The 24,501-nt window shown below is 39.9% G+C and overlaps 1 protein-coding gene across 1 annotated transcript in view; it reads right to left on the bottom strand.

Annotated features, from left to right (window-relative positions):
• Positions 1 to 24,501, bottom strand: part of SNTG2 (syntrophin gamma 2) — a 272,147-nt gene that overhangs the window by 11,436 nt on the left and 236,210 nt on the right. The window contains exons 15-16 of the mRNA XM_050951641.1: positions 8,875 to 8,967; positions 3,799 to 3,909 (exon numbers count right to left, since the gene is read on the bottom strand). Of these exons, the coding sequence (XP_050807598.1) occupies positions 3,799 to 3,909; positions 8,875 to 8,967 (204 nt within the window). The remainder of the gene's footprint in view (positions 1 to 3,798; positions 3,910 to 8,874; positions 8,968 to 24,501) is intronic.

Raw genomic sequence — 24,501 nt, 5'->3', positions numbered from 1 at the left:
AGATATACAGAATTACCTTGGGAACAGCTAGTCTTTATGGTAATTCCAACTTCATTGACACAAAGCAGTATGGGATATCTCTCAAATAAATCTATTTCAGTAAGATTCCAATCTGATATCGAAAACAAAGAGGTCTGGATATACTTCACATAATCACATAGAACCAGACTTTTAAAAGATCTCCATACCCACAGTCAGGTCCAGATTTACAAGAGAGCTCAGCTCCCATTTAGGCAGGAGAATGAAGGGACAGCTGTTTATAAAAGCTCAGCATATTGGGTTCTGCAGGGTGCTGAGCACTTTTAAAAGGTCTGGCTCTTGTTTAGGTGGCTAATTGGGAGTTATTTTGAAAAATCTAGATCCAGTTGTGGGTGCTGATCACTGGAAAATCTGGCCTCTAGAGAATCAGTTGTTCAGGACTCATTTGTACTTCTTAAAAGTTTGTATTATGATAGGGAGAAGGAAGAATTGCATAGCGTCAGCAGTGGTGTCTGGAGGCAGTACACCTCTGTAGGACATGAATATCTCCTGGGCACTAGGGGGAGCATGCCGAGAGGCATCCCTTGCTATACATAAGTTCATGCCAGTGCAGCCTGGCAACCCACTCTGGGTGGGGCTAAAGTCCCATCCAGATTTACCTCCTCTGTAGCTTTTAATACCAAGAGCAGCTCAAATTGCCGCCGCCACCACCACCACCTCCAATTCTGTAGACAGTTTAGTCAATTGTCCTCATTGATATCTGTGGGCATACAATGCATGGAATAAAGTAAAAGTACATCCATCAGTGGATTTCAAGAAGGCAGACTTTAGGAAATTCAGGAAGTTGGTAGGTAAAATTCCCTAGGAAGCAAGTCTAAGGGGAAAAACAATTGACTATAGATGGAGGAGGTAATGCTTGGATTTGTAGAGAGCCATCGAGGATACATACTCACAAGGTTCAGGCGTACATTTACTCTACTCACCTTATTCTAATGCTTTTCAATGAGCTTTCATTTTGTTCTGTCAACCTTTGTATTATACATATACATTTGTGTGTGTATGCTCACACATACTTTGTACTTATGTAGCATCTTCAATCTGAAGAGCTCAATGTTCTTAACAAACATCAATGAAAATACTTGTGAAATAAGGAAGTATTTTTATTCCCATTTTATAAATAGAGATATTGAGGCACATAATGGTAAACTGACTTGTCTATGGTCACTCAGTAAGCTTCCTGAATCCAAATCTCCTGACTCCCCTAATAACACATGCCTCTATTCATATATAGGATCCAGTATGGATACTCTCACTGCTGGGTCTGGTGCTTACTAAACATGAGTAGTTCAACTGATGGTAGTAAGCATGTTGGTGGGTAGTTAATACGATAGTAAATAAAAAAGCTGGTTAGAAAATAGTTTATTTCCTTGCCAAAATTTTTGACTTTTTGTTAAAAAAAAATATATTTTCTTTAACCAAAAACTGAAAAAAATTGTGGTGAAAACAGTCAAAACCCACAAAATTTTCAAGTGAAAATAGTCAAAAAACAAAAAAAAGTTCAGTTTTCATCCAAAAATACCCAAAGAGGTTTTTGGCTTTTCAATGAAAGATCAAAACTTTTTGAGGAAGGCAAACATTTGCAACAAACAAACAAACAATAATACTAATACTAATACCCTGGCAAACATAGGCTAGGGTCACTTCATAGCACGGTTTTGCATCCCTGCCCATGCTGGCTAATAGCTATTGATGAATCTATCCTCCATGAAATTATCCAGTTATTTTTGGAATCCTGTTATAGTGTTGGCCTTCACAACATCCTCTGGGAAAGAGATTCACAGGTTGACTGTGTGTTCTGGGAAGAAATAATTCCTTTTATTTGTTTTAAACCTGCTGCCTATGTGCAAGTACATTATATCCACTGGATCACCCTTGTCCACATGCTTGCTGACCTCTCCTCAAAGAATTCTAGTAGATTAGTAAGGCATGATTTGTAAAGAAGCCCAGAATGTTTTCTTCTTGCTACCGTTTTTAACATTGAAAAAAATCAGGTCTTGCTAATTTACAGTTTTGCTTATAATATTTGGAGTACAAATGGGATTATAACCTCACAAGTAACAAGAGACTGAAATCTGACTACCACAAGAGGGGAAGGATTTTTTAGAATGTTTAAAACTCTTGTTTTTACTGATTTTGCCCATTGTGCCACCTAAATTCCTTCACTGGCTTCCTCTTTTGCATTCCATCACATGCAAGGTCTTGCCATTGCCTTCAAAGCCATTCATGACTGTATTTCCCTTCGTATCTGATTGTATTTCACTATTGCACACATTGTAGCTGTAGCTGTGTCAGTCCCAGGATATTTGGCAGACAAGGTGGGTGAGGTAATATTTACACTCTTGAATGAACTCACACAGGAAAATGATAAAAGACAAAAACACCCCTCTACTGTGGGTGACCACTCTTCACAACGTGATCACTCTAGATCTAACCTATCAGTACTTGTCCTCAAAGGAAACCTGCATAACACTTTCAAAAGATGAGCCTGGGAGTTTAAATTCATTACTTTGCTAGACTCTAAAAACCATGAATTGAACAGAGACACTGGATTTATGACTTATTGGCCCAATCTGTAATCCATTATCCCTCTCTTTTTGTCCTATGACTGCAGAGGTGTTAAAAGGCCACTCTAAATTGAATGATCCCTTACAATATGTGCTAATTACTTATGCTAAACAATCTGTTACACCTTGTATTTTGCTTTGACTCTGGGGGTACCTTTCCCAGACCCTAAGAAGAGCTATGTATGGCTTGAAAGCTTTTCTCTCACCAGCAGAAGTTGGCCCAATAGAAGATATTACCTCACACGTCTCTCTGTATTTCACTTTGCCACTCTCCAACCTCGTCTGCTCTGCTAGTGACCCCAGCCTCAATGCACTATTTTTCCCATGCCAACGCCATAAGCTCTCTCCCATGCCAATGTCTGCACAGGCAGCTTGAAACACCCTCAAACTTTGGCAGAATCAAAGTCCATTACCTGGACCCAGTTCCAAATGTCATAGCAAGCACTAGGTCTATGCATCCAACCAGTACTCTGAATGTAAACATCACTACACTGAGGTCTTATACCCAGATCTGAATTTTGAGGCTAAAGGTCTTGTCTAATGTGATTTAAAGAAAAAAGGATTGTGAATCATACAGCAGTTGCTATGTAATCAAAGTGTATCTTATCACTATTTAATACCTGATCCTGCACAATGCTGCATGCTCTCATCTCACTTCGAAACCAATGGATTCGATGGGAGTTAGGGTGCTCTGCCCCTTGCAAGACTGTGCCCTTATGTAGGCATTAATAATGGATAATAATAGTTACTTAATTTTTTTTATTAATAAGTCAGAAAAATCTATTTTTTTGCTTAAAGCTCTAATTTTGCTATGAGGCATCTTGAAAACTATATTAAAATGCTTTAAAATAAAACCTTTTAGCTATTTTTTTACATCCATTTTAAAATCAGTGTTTTAAGATTACAATTATTGCTGAAAAACTACACTTAACTGAAGGCACTTCAGAGAAATTATCATTCTAAATGACTGTACCACAATTTTTCAGAATACATCTCAGGAACAGAATCACATGAATGGTGTAATAAATCTATAGACACCACAGGACTTTTATTAGTTGCACAGCTTCTAGAGAATATGAAAAAAATACGTGATTTAACTGTTGATTGTAAACATGCACAGTATTTAATGAAAACTTTCATTTCTTTCATATAAATTCAATTTATTTTTTTTAAATGGAGAGACTATATCAGATACCTTCATCTCAATTTGTTTGGTGTCTAGATTCTGAAAAAGCAGCTTTACTCTTGTTTTTCCATCGTCTGAAGACCCCTTGAGCTGAGAGAATTTAAACCTCCAGAGCACATTCTGTAAAAAAAAAAGAAAAAAAAAAGAAAGTTAATTAGGACTCTGACATTACACTCTTATACCCAAAACATTGCATTATTGAGCAATTTTGATCCAACATTGAGAAGTTAAATGTAATGTAAAATAAATGAAGGATTAATATATTTCAGGCAAGAGGATGGTTGCATAATAAAAGCAATTTATCCACTCTACTTCAAACATAACAGCAAAAAAGATACAATTTGTATTACTTTCCTACCCATGTAAGGGTGTTTAGAGATCAGGGAAAAATCCTGTGGCTACTGAAGTCAATGGGAATTTTCCATTGACCACTGAGTCAGGCTTTCACCACAGACCTTAAATCTCTCAAGCCTCACTTGGCTCATCTGTACAATGAGGGGAATGATACTTCCCCACCTTACATCAGTATTGCAAAGCTTAATTTTAGTGTGTAAAAGTGGTTTGAAATCCTTAGATGAAATGTGCTACAGAAATGCAAAGCACTATTGTGTGTGTTATTCAATCATTTGTAAGCCAAGAAATAAGAATCCCCAGGTCTGTGCCAGCCTCAGGTTTCTTACATAGCAATACATGGAGCTATGCTACAAGTGAATCACTGGATTTACTGGGGTATTTTTAAAAATTACAAAGAGAGACTTATCAACATTGGGAAATTAATTGTTAAAAATCACTGTAATTTTCTGTACTTCTCAAAATGTTTTCCACACATTAGTCTTGGAGTCAGAAATGTAAGAAAACGAAACCAAACAATCAGAGTACAATTTCCTTCTAATGTTTTTGTTACCTCCAATAACATTAATGGAAATGTGTATGCACACTGAGGTGAGACCAGATCCCTGGGAGCTGGTGGAGGAAACATGAATCATTCCCAGCTGAATGCTTTGACAGCCATTTAAAATGAAATAACGTCAGAAAAGCAGTTTACTGTGTTCTTATTTTTTTTTTTTAAATCTGGCTTTTTAAAAAAAATCCATTTTGAAAGATGTTTTCTTCCTGTGGACTAGCAATATGTCTCACCTGGAAACAGCAGACATTTTGACTGAATATTTTTCAATATTTGAAAGACAATACTGATTGATTTCAACCTGGAATGGCTGCTCTGTGGTTGCAGCTCCAATTAGAGTGGGAAGAAATGCCAAGTCCTCTTCAGCAGAGGTTAGATTATTTTCACTCACCCAGAAGATGGATGTACTGGATAGCTCTGAACTACTCCATGCAAACTGGACTCCTGATACAAGTGGTTAGTAAAATCAAGAAGAGGAGCGTTAAGCTATTTGTTATTTAGATGATTGATGCTTGCTTACTAGAAAGCAGGGTCTAGACTTCCCTTAAATGAGTAACTAAAGAAATGATTGCTTAAAATTGTTGTTAATTATTACAGCAGAGTCTTCATATTCCCTTGATGATGATGATATATTTATATCTTAGTGCTCAAATGCTCCAATCAGTATTGGAGCTACAGCATGCTGGGCACTGTACAAATATAGAAAGAGACATAAGCCCCAAAGTCTTATAATATAAAGAAAAAAACAGACAAAGGTTAGGGAATATGAACACACAAGCAAATCAACCTGGTGAAGAATTGGTATAGCTTTGTTAGTTACACGTACTCTATTTTTTTTTTAACTGGAGGAAGAGATATAGGAAAGGAGGAATAAGCAAAGGATAGAGCCACGTTTTTGGCTTCGGGATGGTATGAGGTTTGCATTGGTCACACTGGGTGATAAGCAACTCCTAGCGATGGACAAAGATTAACTGTCAAGTTGATCAAAAGTCAACTGAAAAAGATACCAGACTTATCTATATGTTGTGGGGATAGGATGGCTTTCACAGGGCTCTGAATGGTCTCTAATCCTTTGAATGGGAGTGAAAGAGTACTATATAAGGACCTCGATCAGAAAAGTGTTGAGAGGAGGCAGAAAAACCTCATTCTCTCCTTCTGTTCCCTCCAACCCCCAGCTCAGCTGAGCCAGCAGTACGTAGTACCCCAGATTTCCTAACACAATAGCTTTACTGCTCTAAAGCATATGCTAACCAAGGCTCAAACCACAGTACAAAGTAGCTGGACAACCAGGATATGTTCCAAAGCTATCATATTACAGATTAGTTGCTGCTATCCATTGCTGCCTCAGCAAAATCAGCAACTGTGGGCAAAGAAATGCTTTTTCTCTCCTGCACTGTCCTATGGGGAGCTGATATTTCCTGTCTGCAGAAAAACACTGGATTGGGGTGGGGAGCAGTGGCCCTTTCCTGTCATCTTTCCTCTTCCTGAAGTTAAATGATTGAGGAACCACCACATAGAACCACCTGACAATCCCAGTGAAGGGGGTCTCAGGGACCCTAGCATGAAACAGGATTGGGCTGACAAGAAGTCTCTCTGAAGGCAACAAAGGATGTAGGGGAAAGGGGGCATATTTTGAAGGAGAGGGATGACTATGCAAAAGGCCTCAGCTCAATTCCACAGAACACTCATGGCCAATGCTTAAGGTTGAAATAGAACTGTGAATCCAGCTACCTTCTGCACAGATTTGTATGAAGACAACATGGCAAGCTGCTCCCAGCAAGGCCCTCTAGTTTCCCTTACTGTCATAAGAGTCTTCTACTTTCTGTTAATGTGTCAATGTGAGATTAGTGTTGAGGTCGAGCATTTTTCTGCAGCGTCTTCCCCCTAATAAATTGAATTAGTCAGGGAAGCATGTATTGATCAGGTACTCTGATCTGCCATTAAACACTGATTAAGGTAATGTTTCCCTTTTTGCTCTTGAAAACGGATGGGATAATTTGATAATTTAGTCTTCAGAAGAGAAGAGTGAGGGGGGATTTGATAGCTGCTTTCAACTACCTGAAAGGGGGTTCCAAAGAGGATGGAGCTTGGCTGTTCTCAGTGGTGGCAGATAACAGAACAAAGAGCAATGGTCTCAAACTGCAGCGGGGGAGGTGTAGGCTGGATATTAGGAAACACTATTTCACTAGGAGGGTGATGAAGCACTGGAATGGGTTACCTAGGGAGGTTGTGGAATCTCCATCCTTAGAGGTTTCTAAGGCCCTGTTTGACAAAGCCCTGGCTGGGATGATTTAGTTGGTGTTGGCCCTGTTTTGAGCAGGAGGTTAGACTAGATGATCTCCTGAGGTTTCTTCCAACCCTAATCTTCTATGATTCTATATTAGGTCAGCCATTTTTCTGTATCAAACCTGCAGCTCTCTATTCTAAATTAATATATTTTAAAAATTCTTGCCTGAAATTTGTGGACAGTTCTCCATTGACTGTACAAACTGTTATTTTAGATGTTGTTGCGTCTTTAATTTTTAAAAATTCTCCCTGTCCTCTTAGTTAGTGGGAGTAGGAGACGGTCATACCAAAACTCATTGAAACTAAACAGGAAAATATAGCCAGGTGTCACCATTTCCCCAAGTGAATCTTTGATGTTTGTAATGTGCTGGGTAGAGTTCTTCAGGGAGGCATTTAATTGTCATTTCACACTAGTGTTCCATTTCAGAATATAGGACAGGAAAACAAAGGCTAAGGTTATTATTTAAAAAAAAACCCTATAAATATTTTATTTTATTTATTTGGTAATATTCATCCAAAGGATCTCCAAACTTTACTTTTACAGGAATCACTTTGTTTTTCACTGAATTGCAGCCAACTGTGGAGTAGAACGCAGAATCTGTTTGAAAGTACCTAACGGCACTAAGACAACAATTTAGCATAAGACGTTTACAAAAAAGCCATAGCCAACTGAAACTGCTGAAATAAGAAAGGTATGTAGAATGTATTTGTGAAGGCCATTGCAATGTAATTAATACCAACACTCTTGCAAGAAAGAAAGAAGAATGCGAATTTACAGCTCTTGAAATTTTATACCCTAGTAAATAATACTGCATGTGCTATGGAATTATTCCAGATTTATGCCAGCATCAATGAGAGCAGATCCTAGTCATGAAGTCATTAAGCAAAATCACTTTCAAATTACAGATACATATTCTAAAAAACAAATACTTTGGTCCATATTTCAAAGAAGGGCATATTTTTGCTTTCATCTAAATCCAAAACAGTTGATCAACTTCCTTCACACATGTTTAAAAAAATATAGCTCTGTTAGTGTTAAGGTTAAAAGTTTGTTTGTTTGTTTATTTATTTATTTATTGCCAGAGTTACTGTGTTGCTAAAAACACAGATCCTCAGCTGATGGAATCAGCATAGTTCTGTTAAAGTAAAAGGACTTACACCAATTTATCTAAGCTCAGGAGTTTGCTCACAAAATGCAATACGGTTCGCATTAAATTTTAATTGAATTGTGGAACATTTTGCTGGCTTTGCATCCTCTGCAGATGTAGAAAGTGGCTTTCTCTCCACTACTGCAGCTTCAGTAGACGGGGTCTGCCACTGCCTTCTCCATCCACATTAGGAAATCTAACACCAGCATCAAAAGAGCACAAAGACCAGACTTTGCTGGGTCTTGCAAAGCTAGAAGGAAAGGAAGGTTTCTTACATCTTCTCCTTGCTTCTTGAAAATCCACATAGGGCTAAGCCCAATTCAGTCTTTTAATTGTCTTATGGTACAGGGATGGTTTACTGTTCTAAACACATAGGTTCAAATCACACATCACTTCATTTTCTCAAGATCAGTAAACCGCTGTCCATCTTGTGTTTTTTTGGGGGGTGAAACCTTAGAAACTGACATCTGGGTTAAAAATCCAATGGCTTTTCTTTTGTTTGTTTCCTGTAAAAATAATCACTTGTCTTTGTGTCCTTGGCCAAAATGCCCCATTCCATGCTTATGGTACAGGTGGGCTATCCCTTCCCAATCCACAGCTGGGTGCATTTCAGTGTGGGACCCTATCAACAGACTTTGTAACATGCTTTGGGATCAAAAGTGCTAGGAAACTGTAAAATATTATTAAAATCAAACTCATTAACGGTAGAATAGAACAGATTATGTTTTTAGCTCCTTTTCCTCTTACCTTTGTTTTACTGTCAAAACAGGTGAATCCCAAGGCAAAGTCAACTGTGAAACACAGAGTTACTCCTTGCCAGCTGCACATATATGTTTTAGACTGGAAAAAATATTAATGTTGAGAATACAGTTTTATTATTATTATTATTTTTATCCAATAACAGTACATCTTATTTTCTGTTTGTGACAAGACACCAAGCCTGTAACCATAGCAGAGAATTATAGCAGTCTATTGATAAAAAATTAAATTCTGTAAAAATAATATATATTTACACCATATTATCAGAGATCGGTTCACTTAGGCTGGTTGTATTTTTTTAAAAACAGTTCTTTAGAACCTGGCCTGATCTGACCTATGCCTATCCACTACAAAATGAAAAACAAAACAATCCAAACTAAAAAGAACCATTTGTAAAATTCTCTGAGAGAGATTTTGGAAGACTACTTAGAACTGACTTGAAAGGGTAAATTGATTATATAATAATTGGTTCTCACATGGTTTCTAACAAACTTTGTGTACATAATCAAATCACTGGCAACTGTCTAACTATGAGATCAGTATCTGCCTGCTTCACCTCTCTGTCTGCTTTAACTTTTGAAAATAGTCTTTTTGATTTTGCAAGATTTCATTGAACCTTGTAAAACTACGGTAAGGTGCCACTACAGTACAAATGGTTATTACTAAACCAATTAACTAGCACTGCTCTCTTGTCAGCTGCTGAAATATGAATGTTAATTCTTTGACCTCTTTTTGGGTTAAAAAGAGTTTGAGGTTAAACTTATGAAAGTGTTTTACAATTAAAAGTCTATTCACATTTACATTTACCTCTATTCATATCTCTAATAGCGTTGGTATTGCAGTTACTGACCAAAATACACAGTGTGCACATTTAACATATAATTATGTCTTCATGTGAACTGGATTCAGACTGTAAAGACAGGCAGTCTTCAGCACTCTCGGCTATAAATTTAAAAAGGGGCTTGAAGGTTTTCACATTGACAGCAACAGCAAAAATCCCACTGAATTCACTCTATAGAGCTTTCCAAAATGTTTAATATAGCCTCTTGATTTACTAAAAGCTGGAGATTTTCCAAGGGAACAATACCTGGTTCTCATATTAATGTCTCATAAGCAGCAATGTCATCTCATCTTTAGAGACTTATTTAATATTTTATATCTGGATAATCTTTTTGAAATGCCAGACCTCAAAAAAGAGGTTCTAACGAATGGTTTGTAGGAAATTAGTAAATTAATAAAACTCTAGGTAGAAAGTTGATCCTTTTGGTATTCTTTTTTAAAAAGTAGTAAAGCTTGAGATGTTGAAAAATAGACATTTTGACATTCTTGAATTTTAGTATTTATTGCTTTTGAAGTTTCTCATTCCAATATTTTAAAAAAAAATCTTATTGTTATGATAAAAATACAAATTTCTGTCAAACTTAGTGATATTCTAACATAAAAGGAACTTCAATTGAGTTACAACACTGACATTTTATATAGCTACGTTTTTAACGGTTGCAGTTGATGTAATTCATCTATCAGTACTAGAGCTGATTGAGTAATGGGAAAAAAGATTTGTGAATAAGCAGTTTGATTTTGATTTGCTGTGGATCATACTATTGGCAAGAATATTAGTGACTGCCATTAAATTATTAACATGTTTACGAGTCTCCAGAATTTCATATATTCATTATAAAATGTCATGAATTGTTATTCACCATTTGTTCTACATTATTCTTCTACTGAAAAGATTCTGTCATCCAGGACATGATTCAGCAAATCACATAAACACTTGCTTAACTTTATAAAGATGTTTTAAAATCAGGAAGCTGAAAAAAATGGCACATACATAACCAATTACTGAATACTAAAAGTGAGCAGTTCGCAAAGAATTAGCCTGAAATATTTGGTGAATATTGAAGAGTTATGCACCTAACAGAACTGGTTTGCAAATGACTTGCAAACTAAAATACAAAACAAAGCCAAAAAGACAAAATATGTTACTTTTTCAGTTTGATAAATACAGTGCCATAGATCTAATCAGGAGCAAACTTCATTAAAGACATGACATAGTCTTGTCCCAGAAAACATCATTCAACAGAAATACTTGGAGTTTAGCTATATCTATTAGGGGAGAAAGTTGATGTTTAACCTGAAAGATTATACATTGCAAATGCTCACTGACTTAGAATCTGAATGATCTTCAAAGGCCTTAGTTTGGAGGTTATTAAACACTTTCATGATGTGGATCACATATTAACAGAGATCTTGAGAGGATCACCTCCTCTCCCATTCACCAAAGCCTAGACCACCATCCCTTTCCAGTCATGTTTGTGATTGCACAACATCCCTCTGGATGACTACAGCAGTCGCCAACATGGACATTTAATATTAGGCACCCATTTAGTCTACTTTTAGTTGTCTTTTACTGAAATCAATAGAAATTAAAGCCTAAACACCTTTGTGGATCTGGGCCTATGTCTCTAGCCAGCTCTTGGCAGGTCTAAGCAATGTTCCACAGACCACAGTTTGAGAACTTCTAGGAGAGTTATTGACAGAGGAGGAAAAAATAGTGTCACGGGTGTCACTGGCCCTTTAAAGCGAAAGATGCCACTACACCTGTGACTTGTCAGCTCACTCCAATTGGGCTTAAAGGAGGGCATCTGGCTCCGAGATGGAAGAGAGACTAGTTGAGTCTGAGCTGCCTGAAAGCACTGACAGAGAAGCAGAGAAGGTTGGTAAGAGTTGCCTGAGGAGGGAAAGGAGAGACCGGAGTGGGAGGGGGGAGAAGTAGGAGGAGAAGCAGCAGCAGCAGCAGCCAGCTGGTGCAGAAAGCCACTGGGAAGAGCAAAGGGTTAATGATGAGGACTGATCAGATCTGAGGAACCCTTGCCAAGTTAAAGGAAAGCTCGTGCAGAGGCCCTGATGAAGAAGGGGATGAAGCGGGTTAATGGTGAATCTCAGGAGAAGATTTAGGCAGGGAGGCCTGGCTGAGTGGGACACCTGACTTCGGGCTATAGGGAATGTATCACAGGAGAGAAGCAGGTCTTGTAACTCTCAATTTAATGGCCTGGAGAGTGAGACCCTAAAACAGGTGCTCAAGACACTGGGACAGAATGGAATAAATCCAGGTTGTGTTGTTAAGGAAGCTGTTATCTGTAGAGCCACTGCCTCATTTGTTGTAGAAACTGGAAAATGTGTAGTGAAAGAGGGAGGGGAATTTAGGAAGAGAAAGGATGGTCCCATGGGTAAGGCATTTGAATGCTGCCCTAAAGAACTGGATTCTATCCCTGATTCTGCCATAGAGTTCCTGTGTGATGCTAGTCAAGTTGCTTAAATTCAACATTTCACAGGTGGTCACTAATTTTGCATTTCTCATTTTCCAGAAGACTAGAAGACTGAATTCAGACCCTGTGTCCTGTCTTGCACTGAGCACTCAAAGCTGCTACAGAAATCAATTGGAGCTGTGCTTTGAACATACAAAGCACTCTGGAAAATCTTGTCCTAGGATGCCCAAAATTAGAGGATACTTTTGACTTTAATTTCTCTGTACCTCAGTTTCCCACTTGTAAAATGGGGACAATAATATCCCCCCATCTCACGGAGGTGTTGTGAAAATAAATTAACTAGTAGTTTTGAAGCATTCAGATACTATATAGAGATGAGCGCTTTAAAGAAGCTCATGAGAAAATTAATAATTCTGTCTTTAAAGCATGGTTCAGATAAGGCAGAGGTGGGCAAACTACAGCCAGTAGGCCACATCTTGCTCAGCCTTGGGCTAGACATGCTCATGGCAGACAGAATCTCTGGGAACTGTAGGTCTTAAAATCTTAAGAAGTCTTTACTGACTATGTGCAAACTTCAATTTTCAAAGGCTTAGAACTCAGACAAATCTGAGAAGATTTTAATAAGGATGGCAAAAGGTACACCCTGGACATAAATACCGTCCCCTGCAAAATTTCAAGTTGCCACTCTGAAGCATTAAGGGGTGTGAAAACATTTCAAATGAAATGTCACCAAGATTTTAAACTTGGCCAAAACAATGTATTTTTCCTTAGCCTTGTTCTTGGAAACAGATTAACTATTTTGTTGAAACTTCCAAAAATATTACAGCTTCAGGCATTCACCAGGCATGGACAAGTTCAGTCCAAACAGTAAAAAATTAGCAGATTTATAATTAGCTGAAAAATAGGATCTCATAATGAGAAGAGTCTGGCAGCCCTAATAAGAGGTTGTGCTATCACACTTGCTGTCATAAACAGATAGTTAAGGGTTAATGTCTCTTTTACCTGTAAAGGGTTAAGAAGCTCAGTAAACCTGGCTGACACCTGACCAGAGGACCAATTGGGGGACAAGATACTTTCAAATCTTGGTGGAGGGAAGTCTTTGTTTGTGCTGTTTGTTTTGTTCTTTGTTCGTTCTTGGGGCTAAGAGGGGCCAGACCTGCAACCAGGTTTCTCCAATCTTTCTGAAACAGTCTCTCATGTTCAAAATAGTAAGTACTAGCTAGAAAAGGCAGATTAGTCTTATGTTTGTTTTCTTAACTTGCAAGTGTGTATTTTGCTGGAAGGAGTTTTACCTCTGTTTGCTGTAACTTTTAATCTCAGGCTAAGGGAGAGGAAGTCCCTCTAGTCTATATGATCTGAATACCCTGTAAACATTTTCCATCTTGATTTTACAGAGATAATTTTTACTTTTTCTTTCTTTAATTAAAAGCTTTCTTTTTTAAGAACCTGATTGATTTTCCCCCCTTGTTTAAGACCCAAGGGGATTGGGCCTGAACTCACCAGGGATTGGTGGGGGGGAAAGGAGGGGGAGGAAAGGTTAATTCCTCTCTGTTTTAAGATCCAAGGAGTTTGGATCAGTGTAATCTCTCAGGGTAACCCAGGGAGGGGAAAGTCTGGGAGGGGGAAAGGAGGGGGAATGGTTTATTTCTCTTTGTTTTAAGACCCAAGGGGTTTGGGTCTTGGGTTCCCCAGGGAAGGTTTTGGGGGAACAGGAAGTGTGCCAAAACACTATATTTTTGGCTGGCGGCGGTGCTATCAGGTCTAAGATAGGAATTAAGCTTAGAAGGGTACATGCAGGTCCCCACTTTTGGACGCTAAAGTTCAAACTGGGGAAAAATACCTTGACATGGTGTGCAGCGGGTAGGATTTCTAGGAGCAAAAGCCAGTAGGATTTTTTTTCTCTCCTTTCTGGCTGCTTGGAAAGCAAGCTGAGAGGATTGGGATTTAAAAACCAAAGCCAATGAGTTTTTTCTCTCTCTCCTTTCTGGCAGCTCGGATAGCAGCCTGAGGGCAAAGGTGTTAAGTTTTTTAACAAGGGTCTTTGTTAAGAGGAGGCTCGAGCTGTGAGCCAGCAGACTTCCAACCAGCAAAAGCATTTGCAAGTGAATTGTTTTTTTTTCCTTTCTACCTCTCTCGGGTATAGCTAGTTAGAAAATCTCTGTTAACCAAGCAGCCCTGAGGAAGCAGCCTGAGCTGCAGCATTCCAGTCAGTAAGCTGCAGAGGGGGCAGCAGCACAAGGAAGCAGGAACAATGAGTTCCAAGGAAGCCATTAAACAGGAACGGGCAAGGCTAGAAGCCATAAAGAGAGACAACAAACATAGGAGACGGATGGAACTAATTAATGCAGAAATAGCCAAGGAAGAAGCGGCCCACAAAAGGGAACAAGAAGCCAAAGAGGCTGCCTACAGGAGAGAAATAGAGAGGGAAGAAAAAGAAATGGAAGAGAGAGAAAGAGAAGAAAAAGCCAAAGAGGCTGACCACCAGAGGGCACTGGAGCTCCAGAGGGAGGCCCACCAGCAGGCCTTGGAATTAGAAAAGGCTAAGCAGAATGACACAGCCAACCCTAACAACCCTTCTCCAGGTACTGTTCCCCATCCCAGGAAATTTCCCACCTACAAGGCAGGTGATCACACTGAGGCCTTCTTAGAAAATTTTGAAAGGACCTGCCATGGGTACAACATTTCTGCAGACCAGTACATGATAGAGCTGAGGCCACAGCTCAGTGGACCCTCAGCAGAGGTGGCGGCTAAAATGCCTAAGGAACACATGAACGATTATGAACTTTTTCAAACCAAGGTCAGAATCAGAATGGGGCTAACACCTGAGCATGCTCGTCGGCGGTTCAGAGCCCTAAGGTGGAAGCCAGAAGTGTCATTTACCCGACACACCTACCACATTGGAAAGAATTGGGATGCCTGGATATCAGGAGCAAATGTTAAATCTCTGGATGAGCTGTCCCTCCGGATGCAAACGGAACAGTTCTCAGAGGATGTTCCTGAGGAAATAGAAAGGTACATCCTAGATGGGAAGCCCAAAATTGTAACCAAGGCTGAGGAGATTGGAGCCAGATGGGTGGAAGTGGCAGAAAAGAAAAAAGCTACTAGCAAGGGGAGCGAATATCACAGGGGGCAAACAGACAATAAACCCTATCACTGAGGGCAACCCAAGACCCCATCTACAACCCAAGGAAAGCCCCAGACTCCCTATTGTCCCACCTCACCAGTCTCCGGCAACCCACCTCGACCCAGTGACCAGTCAGCTGGGTGATGCTTTAATTGTAATGAACTGGGACATATAAAGGCCAACTGCCCCAAGAACCCCAACGGAGTGCAGTTCATTACACCAACATCACACCAAAAATCCCCAGACACAGATGCCTCTCAAATACCCTCGGAGCGAAGGGAAACTTTGAGAGTGGACAGAAAGAAGGTTATCGCGTGGAGAGACACGGGGGCACAAGTGTCAGCTATCCACCAATCCTTAGTGGACCCCAAGTTCATCAACCCAGAGGCCCAAGTGACAATTTACCCATTCATGTCAAAATCTGCAGACTTGCCTACAGCTGAACTGCCTGTCCAGTACAAAGGCTGGTCAGGAATGTGGATTTTTGCAGTCTATGACTATTATCCAATCCCCATGCTACTGGGGGAAGACTTGGCCAACCAGGTGAAGTGGGCCAAGAGGGTGGGAATGGTTACACGCAGCCAAGCCAGGTAAGATTCCAAACCCATCCCTGTTCCTGAGCCGTCCACAAGGGCCCCGTCTGTGTTACCAGACAGCCCGACAGAGGTGGTGGACACAGATTCCCTGCCAACGACTGCAGCAGCCACAGTGCCTCCAGTCCCAGAACTGGAACTGGAAAAGCAACCAGCACCAGAACCGTTGCCAGCACTGACTCCAGTGCTTGCAAACCGATCTCCAACCCCAATGCCAGAGGGTGCCAGTAGGCCTGAACTGGCAGAAGCAGCAGTCAACCCTACCCAAGAGGCTCAGTCAGAGCCTGAACTATCGTATAGTGCACCAGCGGAAAGCGGTTCACTATCAACGAACACAACCCCATCACCTACATCGCTTCCACAGGGACCAAGCCCAAGTCCACAGTCTAAGGAGAAACTAGTGTCTCCAGCCTCAAGGAAACAGTTCCAGATTGACCAGGAAGCAGATGACAGCCTTCAGAAGGCTTGGGTGGCAGCACGGAGCACCCCACCGCCTCTCAGCTTTTCTAACTGATCCGGGTTTTTGTAGAACAAGGACTTTTATACAAGGAGACTCTTTCTGCGCCTGCGGGAGCTCCACTGGAGCCGCCTGCCACCCTCCCGGCAACCAGCAGAGCATCCCCCACGGCATGCCGCCCCAAGCACACGCTTGGCGCGCTGTGGCCTGGAGCTGGCCCTGTTTCATGACAACACAATTTTTATTTGCTCAATTAAAAAAAGTATCTCTTTGATACACAGGAAAATGGCCATTATAAATGTATTCTGGTGATTTATATCCTGTAAAAATTAGTGAGCTTTGCAAACCACAAAGAACAACAACAGTTAGCACTTTACAATTCTGAAACATCGAGCAAACATTAACCGAGGGCTAAAAACTACTGCTATTAAAGTCAATGGCAAATATTGCACAGTTTGTCTGTCACGTCTTAAGTCCCCCCAAATGAATGTATTAGAATTTATCCACAACATTAAAATAAAAGAGGAATTGAAGATTTTAAATGGAACATTCAGAACTTTCTCTTGAAAAGTATCTCTAATACAAATTTAGCAGATGTATGCTTTTCCGCAATGGTAGAGGTAATGGAAGGGCTGAAGAGAAATAAGTTAATGAAATAGATATAACATTTTAGCAAAGGCCCTAATCCGGCAAAAAACTGAGCAAGTGAAGAACTTTATGAATGTGAGGAACAAGGTGGAATCCAATGGGACTACGTGTGTGTGTAAAGTGACTTGTGTGCCATTCTCTGATGGATTGGGAACTAACAATATCACTTAATTTGATTAAATTATAATTTTCTTTCAGAGAAATTAATTACTTATCCCAAATCTAATCACGAGGCCAAGGCTGACAGTTTGAACTGAGAATATTTGTATATAGTAACACAGACACTTGTATCTGTCCCAAATAAATTCTTTTTATTATTCTTATTTTTAAAGCAAACTCATCTGAAGTACAGAAAAAATGGGAGGAAAAGCTGACAAACACTGCTAGCACAGCAGCCGAGTGAGTGTTCTGTGCTGACAGTAAGGACCAGAAGGTTCTGGCCATGGAGTCTTATCACTAATGGGAAACTGAATGGTTTTTGCACCTGACAATACTTAAATAAAGAGAACATATAAAAATGTTATTTTCTTATTTTGTTCATTTGTTTGCCAGTACACACACACGGCAGGTTTTTCTAAAACATTCAGGCCTCACCAAACTCTGCTCCCATTGGAATCATTGCCCCAGCCACACAAGAAGACAAGATAAGATGCAAAGGATGTGGGCAAATTAGGATGCAACTTTATCAACTCATCTGGGAAATACCTGCCAATAAATTGTACAGTGCAGATCTGTTCTTTCCTTAATCTTTTCCACCTACTTGGGAATGGCTGCCATCAGCCACTCCTCTCCCCTCTCCCCCAATTAGCTTGGCTGCCTCCTCTGTACTCTCAGATAGTTAATTATTCCCTCCCAAACATCAGTGAAAAATATATTCACTCCCCACTCGGACATGTGTTCCCTATCTTTCCTTTCCAAGGTGACCATGGGCTAGTCCAACTCTGACTCAGGAGATGGCCCCAAAGGAGGGGGAATGCTTAAAGGAGCGATGATCCTTTTTCTTCCCACTGGCCAGACAAAAAGCCCCTGCATTCAAGCCTGAGGGGAGTGCAATAGTAAAACTCCTGTTGACTGAGGAACAGAGTTAGGCCAATATTGTGTTTGAAAATCCCATACTTAACATATAAAATCTCTGAGAAGGAGGAAGCAGAGATGAAGAGAAGAGTATACATTCAATATAAGGGACAAAGAAATATTACAGCACACTGGATATAATATTGTGGGAGGGATCTAGAACTAAAGTCCTTGGATGTGAAGAGACTGTAGAATCTTGCTCAGTAATGTCCTTCCATATATAATAAGCCCCAAAGAGATACTTTTTTGCATAGTTTGAAGCTTACAAAGGGCTAGAATACAAAGTACATGTATTTTTGACTTTTAATGCATCTTTTTGAATTTTTCTTATGTTAACATTTCTATTTTTCATATAATGCATTTTGAATAAGTCTGACTCCTTGCTAATCATTGATGTGACATAATATTTTAAAAAATATATTAAAAAGGGTAACGATGGAAAGGAAACACATGGTATTAATAAACATACATTAAGCATATAATTAATAAATACATCTTTCTTTCTCCATTCCACAGATGAAACCCACTTAAGTCAGCTGGGTGCCCTAACCACACGACTAGAGTCATTTCCTGATCCCTCTACCCACATGTCCATTTCATTATTTATCCACAGTGGAACAGCCTCAACAAGAGAGTTCCATATCAGACTATCCTAGAGCTCAGTGGTTAGAGTGCTCTCCTGAATGGTGGGAGACCCTTCTTTGAATCCTTTCTCCTGCTCTACCAAAGGGGGAGGGGAATTGAACTTGGGTCTCCCACACCACAAACAAGTGTTCTAACCACTGGCCTAAATGTTGTATGGTGCTGTAGGGTGGGGATTTAGACCTGCAATGGCACAAGGTTTGACCTTGGCCCACAAAGGCCACAACGTCTCACCTTATCACATTAGCCCAAGGCCCATCCCCAAATCACAGGTCTTTTACATCTGGGAAAACGTTCATTTTCTTCTTTTAACTGTACAGGAAACTGGCTACAAGTTGCAACAAATAAACACCACCTCCCCATGGCCACTAAGCATGTTCCTACTTAACCCACTGTGGCTTGAAGGGGCTGGGAGGAAGGCAAAAACTCCCTGATCCTCTGCCAGTTGGCCCATGGGAAAAAATTCCTTTCTGACCTCCTAAACAGGCAGCCACACCCGAGGCATCTGTCGGGCTGGGTTCCCATTCCTAGTTCAGGTGGGTAGGGTGGGCAGAGGCTCCACATGGCCCCTGCACTGAGCTAAACCCTAGGAGCTGAGAAATGATAGCCACTCTGCACCCCTTTCTCCCAGCTGGCCAAGGGTGCCAGAGACTCCCAGGGGAGGAGCTACTATTGTCCCTTGGCAAATGCCTGCCATCCTTGCTACTGGGACTGTCCCCCTTTCACTACCAGCCCCATCAATTTCCCCCACCTGTTGATGTGGGTGGGTGGCATTTTGATTCAGATGTGATTATCGGGCCCAAGTTTCTCGCTATACCAAGGATGTTTGCAATAGAGTCAGTGAAATCTGTCTATATGCAAGTATACGGTGCCATCACTTTAAAAATTTGGCAATCCATTAGTCTGAGTATCAGAGTGTCAGAGGAAGTGCAAAATATATTTTCCAATGTCATGGCCATGGCAACTCTGTTCAGGCTGATTAGATAGACTTAAAGAAATGCTTTATTAAAGGTTGTTCCACTTTGCATGAAATAATTAAATATTCATTGAAGCAGAGACTTGAACCCCAGTCTCCAATCTCTCTGTGAAGCAGATTCCCAGATGGTACAAAGCAGTGTAATATCACTCTAGTCAATGGAATGATTTAACCAGCTGAAGATCTGGCCTGTTTTAGACATATCTGGATTGGATCACATCATGAGCTTTTCAGCTATTTTATGAAGTGACATGTGAGACAGACGCACTATTATTTACCAGTCTTTATCCAGGAATAAGCAACAACAGAAAGGATTAAGGGTGAAACTGAGGCCTCATTGAAGTCAATGGGAGCTTCGCGTTGATTTCAATGGTATCAGGATTTCACCTCAGCTGCTGAATTGCCAGTCTAACAGCAGAGGAAGTCAGACTATGTGGGCCTTTGTTCTGGTACCTCTAGAATCCTATTGGTTTAATTCCTAGTCAATTCTACAGAACTCTCCCATAATATAATAATAAAAATAGACGCAGACCAGAAGATTCAGATCTCGATCCAAACATTTCCAAAGTTCAGAGGTGTTTGGATTTATGGTTCTGATTTGGACCACCTAGGATTTAAAAAATTTGCTAATACTCATAAAATTATATTCTGGTTTTATTAGCACTGTTACTGTCCTTCCACTACACATTAGTGTGTTGCATTGTGAATTATGTGTTAAATGTCAGCTTGTGTTCTATTTTACACAAAAAGGATAAAATGTACATATGCACAGCTAAATTATATCACATTTAGATAATATTTTATCATTTCTTTAATATCCTTTTCAGATTGAGATATTCTAGTCCTGTTTACAGTGTAAAGAGGTACATAACCTGAAGCTTATAATTTAGCACAGTAGATTAATGGCTGAATTATTCAAAGTTTTTGCAAACATATTTACAGTTAATTCATAGGGTCCTCAAGATTTTGCTGTTGTTCTTTGCACTAGATTCAAAATGAATCAGGCTTCAATGATATATCTAAAAATGACCAGGTAAATTGGAATTATAGTAAGCTTCCTGTATATAATTAAAACAATCTAAAATTTAATTGTGTAATTAAACTGGTGCTTCTGGTAACAAACTGATAATTATCTTTTAATGACCCTATAAATCTAACCTAATCTAATTGTTATTTACTATCTCACCTGAATTTATAGTAGGTTTTTGGTTTGCTTTTCAATGGAGAGTACGGAGAAAATTTTCAAAGTAGTTTGTGATGCTCTTCCTGTTACTAAGAGGAGTTCTATGCATAATTCTGCTTCACATAAAACTGCTTCAAATTTAATGATAATGATAATACTTGGCAACTTTATAGCACATTTCATCCGACTATACATACCTTGCATTTTAAAGATATTCACTAAACTTCACAATACATCTGTTAACCCTATTTTTATTCATTTTCTTGGTTGCTTTCTTCCCTACAAGGGTTGGAGTACAATTGATTCATAGATTATAAATCCAAAAGGGACCACTATGATAATCTAGTCATCTCTCCTGCATGACATGGGCCACAGGTCTTCCCTGAATTAATTTCTGTTTGAACTAGAGAATATTTTATAGAAAAATAATCCAATTTTGATTTAAAAATGACAAGTGATAGAGAATCCACTAACCTTTGGTAAACAGATCCAATGGTTAATAACTCTCACTTTTAAAAATGTGTGCCTTAATTCTACCATAAGATCTCTGGCTTCTGCTTCCAGCCATTGGATATTGTTGTATCTTTGTTGGCTAGATAAAGGAGCTCTCAATTATCAAATTTCTGTTTCTCATGTAGGTACTTAGGGCTAGATTCACCAGGGGGACTTAGGCGACTAAAGGGGCAGTTAGATACTTAAATCCTCAAATCTAATCTGTAAGCACCACTGGCATTCACAAAACCACACTCAGCTACTGCCAAGAGTCCCTTGGTACCTAAATTTCTGCCAGTGGGCATGTGTAAAGTTGCCTAAATCCTGACACCACAAAGCTGCTCAGCACCTAAGTCCCAGTGAGATTCATAAACTAAGCAATACCCTGTTAGTTCGCCTGTTGGGCTTGAGCCAATCTCTGTTCCCAGAACACACCTAATCTACACAAAAGAGGAGGTGGAAGATTGTCCTATACCCAGTATCCCAGTGGTTAGTGCACTCAGGTGAGATGTGGGAGATGCAGGCTCAAATACCCACTGTGATTTGAATCAGGGACTTGAACCCAGGCTCTTAAGTGTTCTGGGGTGGGGATCTCTCAACCCTTTTGAAACTGTTCCATTTGGTATAAAATACATAGTCACTGGGCCAGAGAGAGAATGAGAATGCCTCATCATTGGCACACTCACCTCGGAGACCAGGGATCCAGTCCCTGTTCCAATGAATATTAAAATATTTTATACAAAGGGGAGACCATAAGGTGTGTTACTTCAGATCTGTGGCCTTTCCAGGCCCATGAGAAATGCCTAATGACCACAGATGGGAACATAATTTGAAGGCAGCAAGGAGACAGCATGGTATTGGCAAGGGACATGGTATCTCTAAGCCAGCCAAAAAGGACGATGGTTGATAGAATTGGTGCCACTCCTGGGCATTTAAATGATCAAGTTTTACTGGCACAATATTTGTGGAAAGCAAATTCCAAGTAGCATGTAGGAGTATTTATAAAGACTGAAGTTTAAATCTGTATGCACAAATATTGTCACCACAAATGCTTTCACACTCAGCCAGTAAGAGATCAGACACAATAGGTAATTTATGTAACCAGTTGTTACAACCCAATCCAGTCAGGAGCAGCGCCAGGGTTTTTGACACCCTAGGCGGGGGTCCTTCCGAGTTCCCAGTCGTTGGTGGCAATCTGCGGCTGGGGGGGTCCTTCCATGCTCCCGGTCTTCGGGGCACTTTGGCGGCGGGTCCCGGAGTGAGTGAAGGACCCGCCGCAGAATTGCCGCCGCCGACCCAGAGCGTGGAAGGACCCTCGCCGCTGAATTGCCGCCAAGGGCGGCAAAATGCCGCCTTCCCAAATCCTGGTGCCCTAGGCGACCGCCTAGGTCACCTAAATGGAAGCGCCAGCCCTGAATCCAGTTCAAATGTTGAATGTTAAGAATCGAATACTCCTGCAGAAAACTCTTTGCTGTTAATCCATAGACTAAAAACAGGTGTAAACATTCATTGAATAAACAACAGATAAATTCACACAAGGAAATAGAGATATGCAAACAGGTATTCATTCCATCAGAAGAAAGAGATATTGAATTCATCATATTTGCATATTATTCATTATTAATTAGTTGCACACCTCTGTTAATTATTTACATGGGTGAAGTGAAATACCACAAATTAAGTATACTATTGTTGAAAAAATTTGTTTGTTTTCATAATTTGCAATATATATATCAATGATAGCAGAGGAATTTTCTTTTTTTCATGTTGGAAAATCCTGGAACATGCTTCTTACAGTTGAGATATTTCCCCTCCCTCAACTTGAGATATTACACAAAAATACTGAGGTCAACAACTTAACTGTCATTCTCAGGCTTACTAGGGAGGTTAATTCTTCTGATCTTCTGACTCATAGGATTCTGTAACAACTGCCAACCTGTTGAGTTATAGCATCAAAGAGAAAAAAAATGGTCTTGGAGCTTCTACCATCCATTTGGACACTATATCATCACTAATAAAAATACAGCAGACAATGGATAAAAATGCGACAGCCTTAATGAAGCTTTCTACATGCACTCAGCTAAAGCTCAACATCGGATCTAACTTACAGTATGTAGTAACTTATACCAAATAACTTTTTTTGACCAAACAATATAAATGATTTATGAAATCAAGTTATACAACTGCATCAGTACTGCAGGGAGCAGTTTCATTTGCTTCATGACTTTTTGCTACAGCTCTCACTGGATATAATATTTATACGGTATTTTCAAGAATCTACTTTATTATACTATTGTAAAAATACAGAACAAGTATTTGTTGATGTAGCCGAGATATTTTTTGGAGGAAGCCAGCCTGGGAGAATGGGTCTGCTTAAAACAGAATGTTTGGATTCCTACATTTCATCTTGCATAGAAACAAAATCTCTGAAGCTCTGAAAAGTTCATTTCTCACCCTTACTCCTCCATCATTTCTCAAACAACATGCATATACACTTACTGGGGCTCGCAGAATTTCCTACACAACTAGAGGCAGGAAGTAAATGTCTTGGATTTGATATTTAACCCTATTTTTTTGTGTTTGTAATTGTTTTAACTCCAAGCTCTAGACAACTGAGAGAGAGAATATTCTCTCTTCCTAGTCCTTACACTGACTGCAAGGATTCTCATGTACATGCTAAGAGAAGGCTTTTGCCCAGACATTCTTTCAAAGTATCCTTTCTGTAAGATAACTCCCTCACTGTGAAACCCCAACATTCATGGGCTTCTGAACATATTTTTATCCTTCTGTTAGCATCACACAACAAGTACAAACCACAATCCTAACCACTTTCAATTCAAGGGCAACCTCCTTTTGGTTGAATTGTCCTTGCCACTGTCTCACAAATTGGTGGTTTCCATACATTCACTGAGATGCACTCCCATATCCCCCTATATCATGGACATATCTTCCTTTGCTTTGGCTTGATGTTACTAGATACAGAAATGAAAGATGCCATTCTGTCATGATATTTAAAGACTTCTGCACAGGTCACAAAACCTGGGGGGATAGCTCAGTGGTTTGAACATTGGCCTGCTCAACCCAGTGTTCTGAGTTCAATCCTTGAGGGGGCCACATGGGCATCTGGGGCAAAAATCAGTACTTGGTCCTGCTAGGG

This window comes from Gopherus flavomarginatus, chromosome 4 (assembly GCF_025201925.1).
Source record: "Gopherus flavomarginatus isolate rGopFla2 chromosome 4, rGopFla2.mat.asm, whole genome shotgun sequence".
Classification (NCBI taxonomy): domain Eukaryota; kingdom Metazoa; phylum Chordata; order Testudines; family Testudinidae; genus Gopherus; species Gopherus flavomarginatus.
The sequence above is the reverse complement of the archived record's forward strand: the minus strand, read 5'-3'. Positions and strand labels throughout refer to the sequence as shown.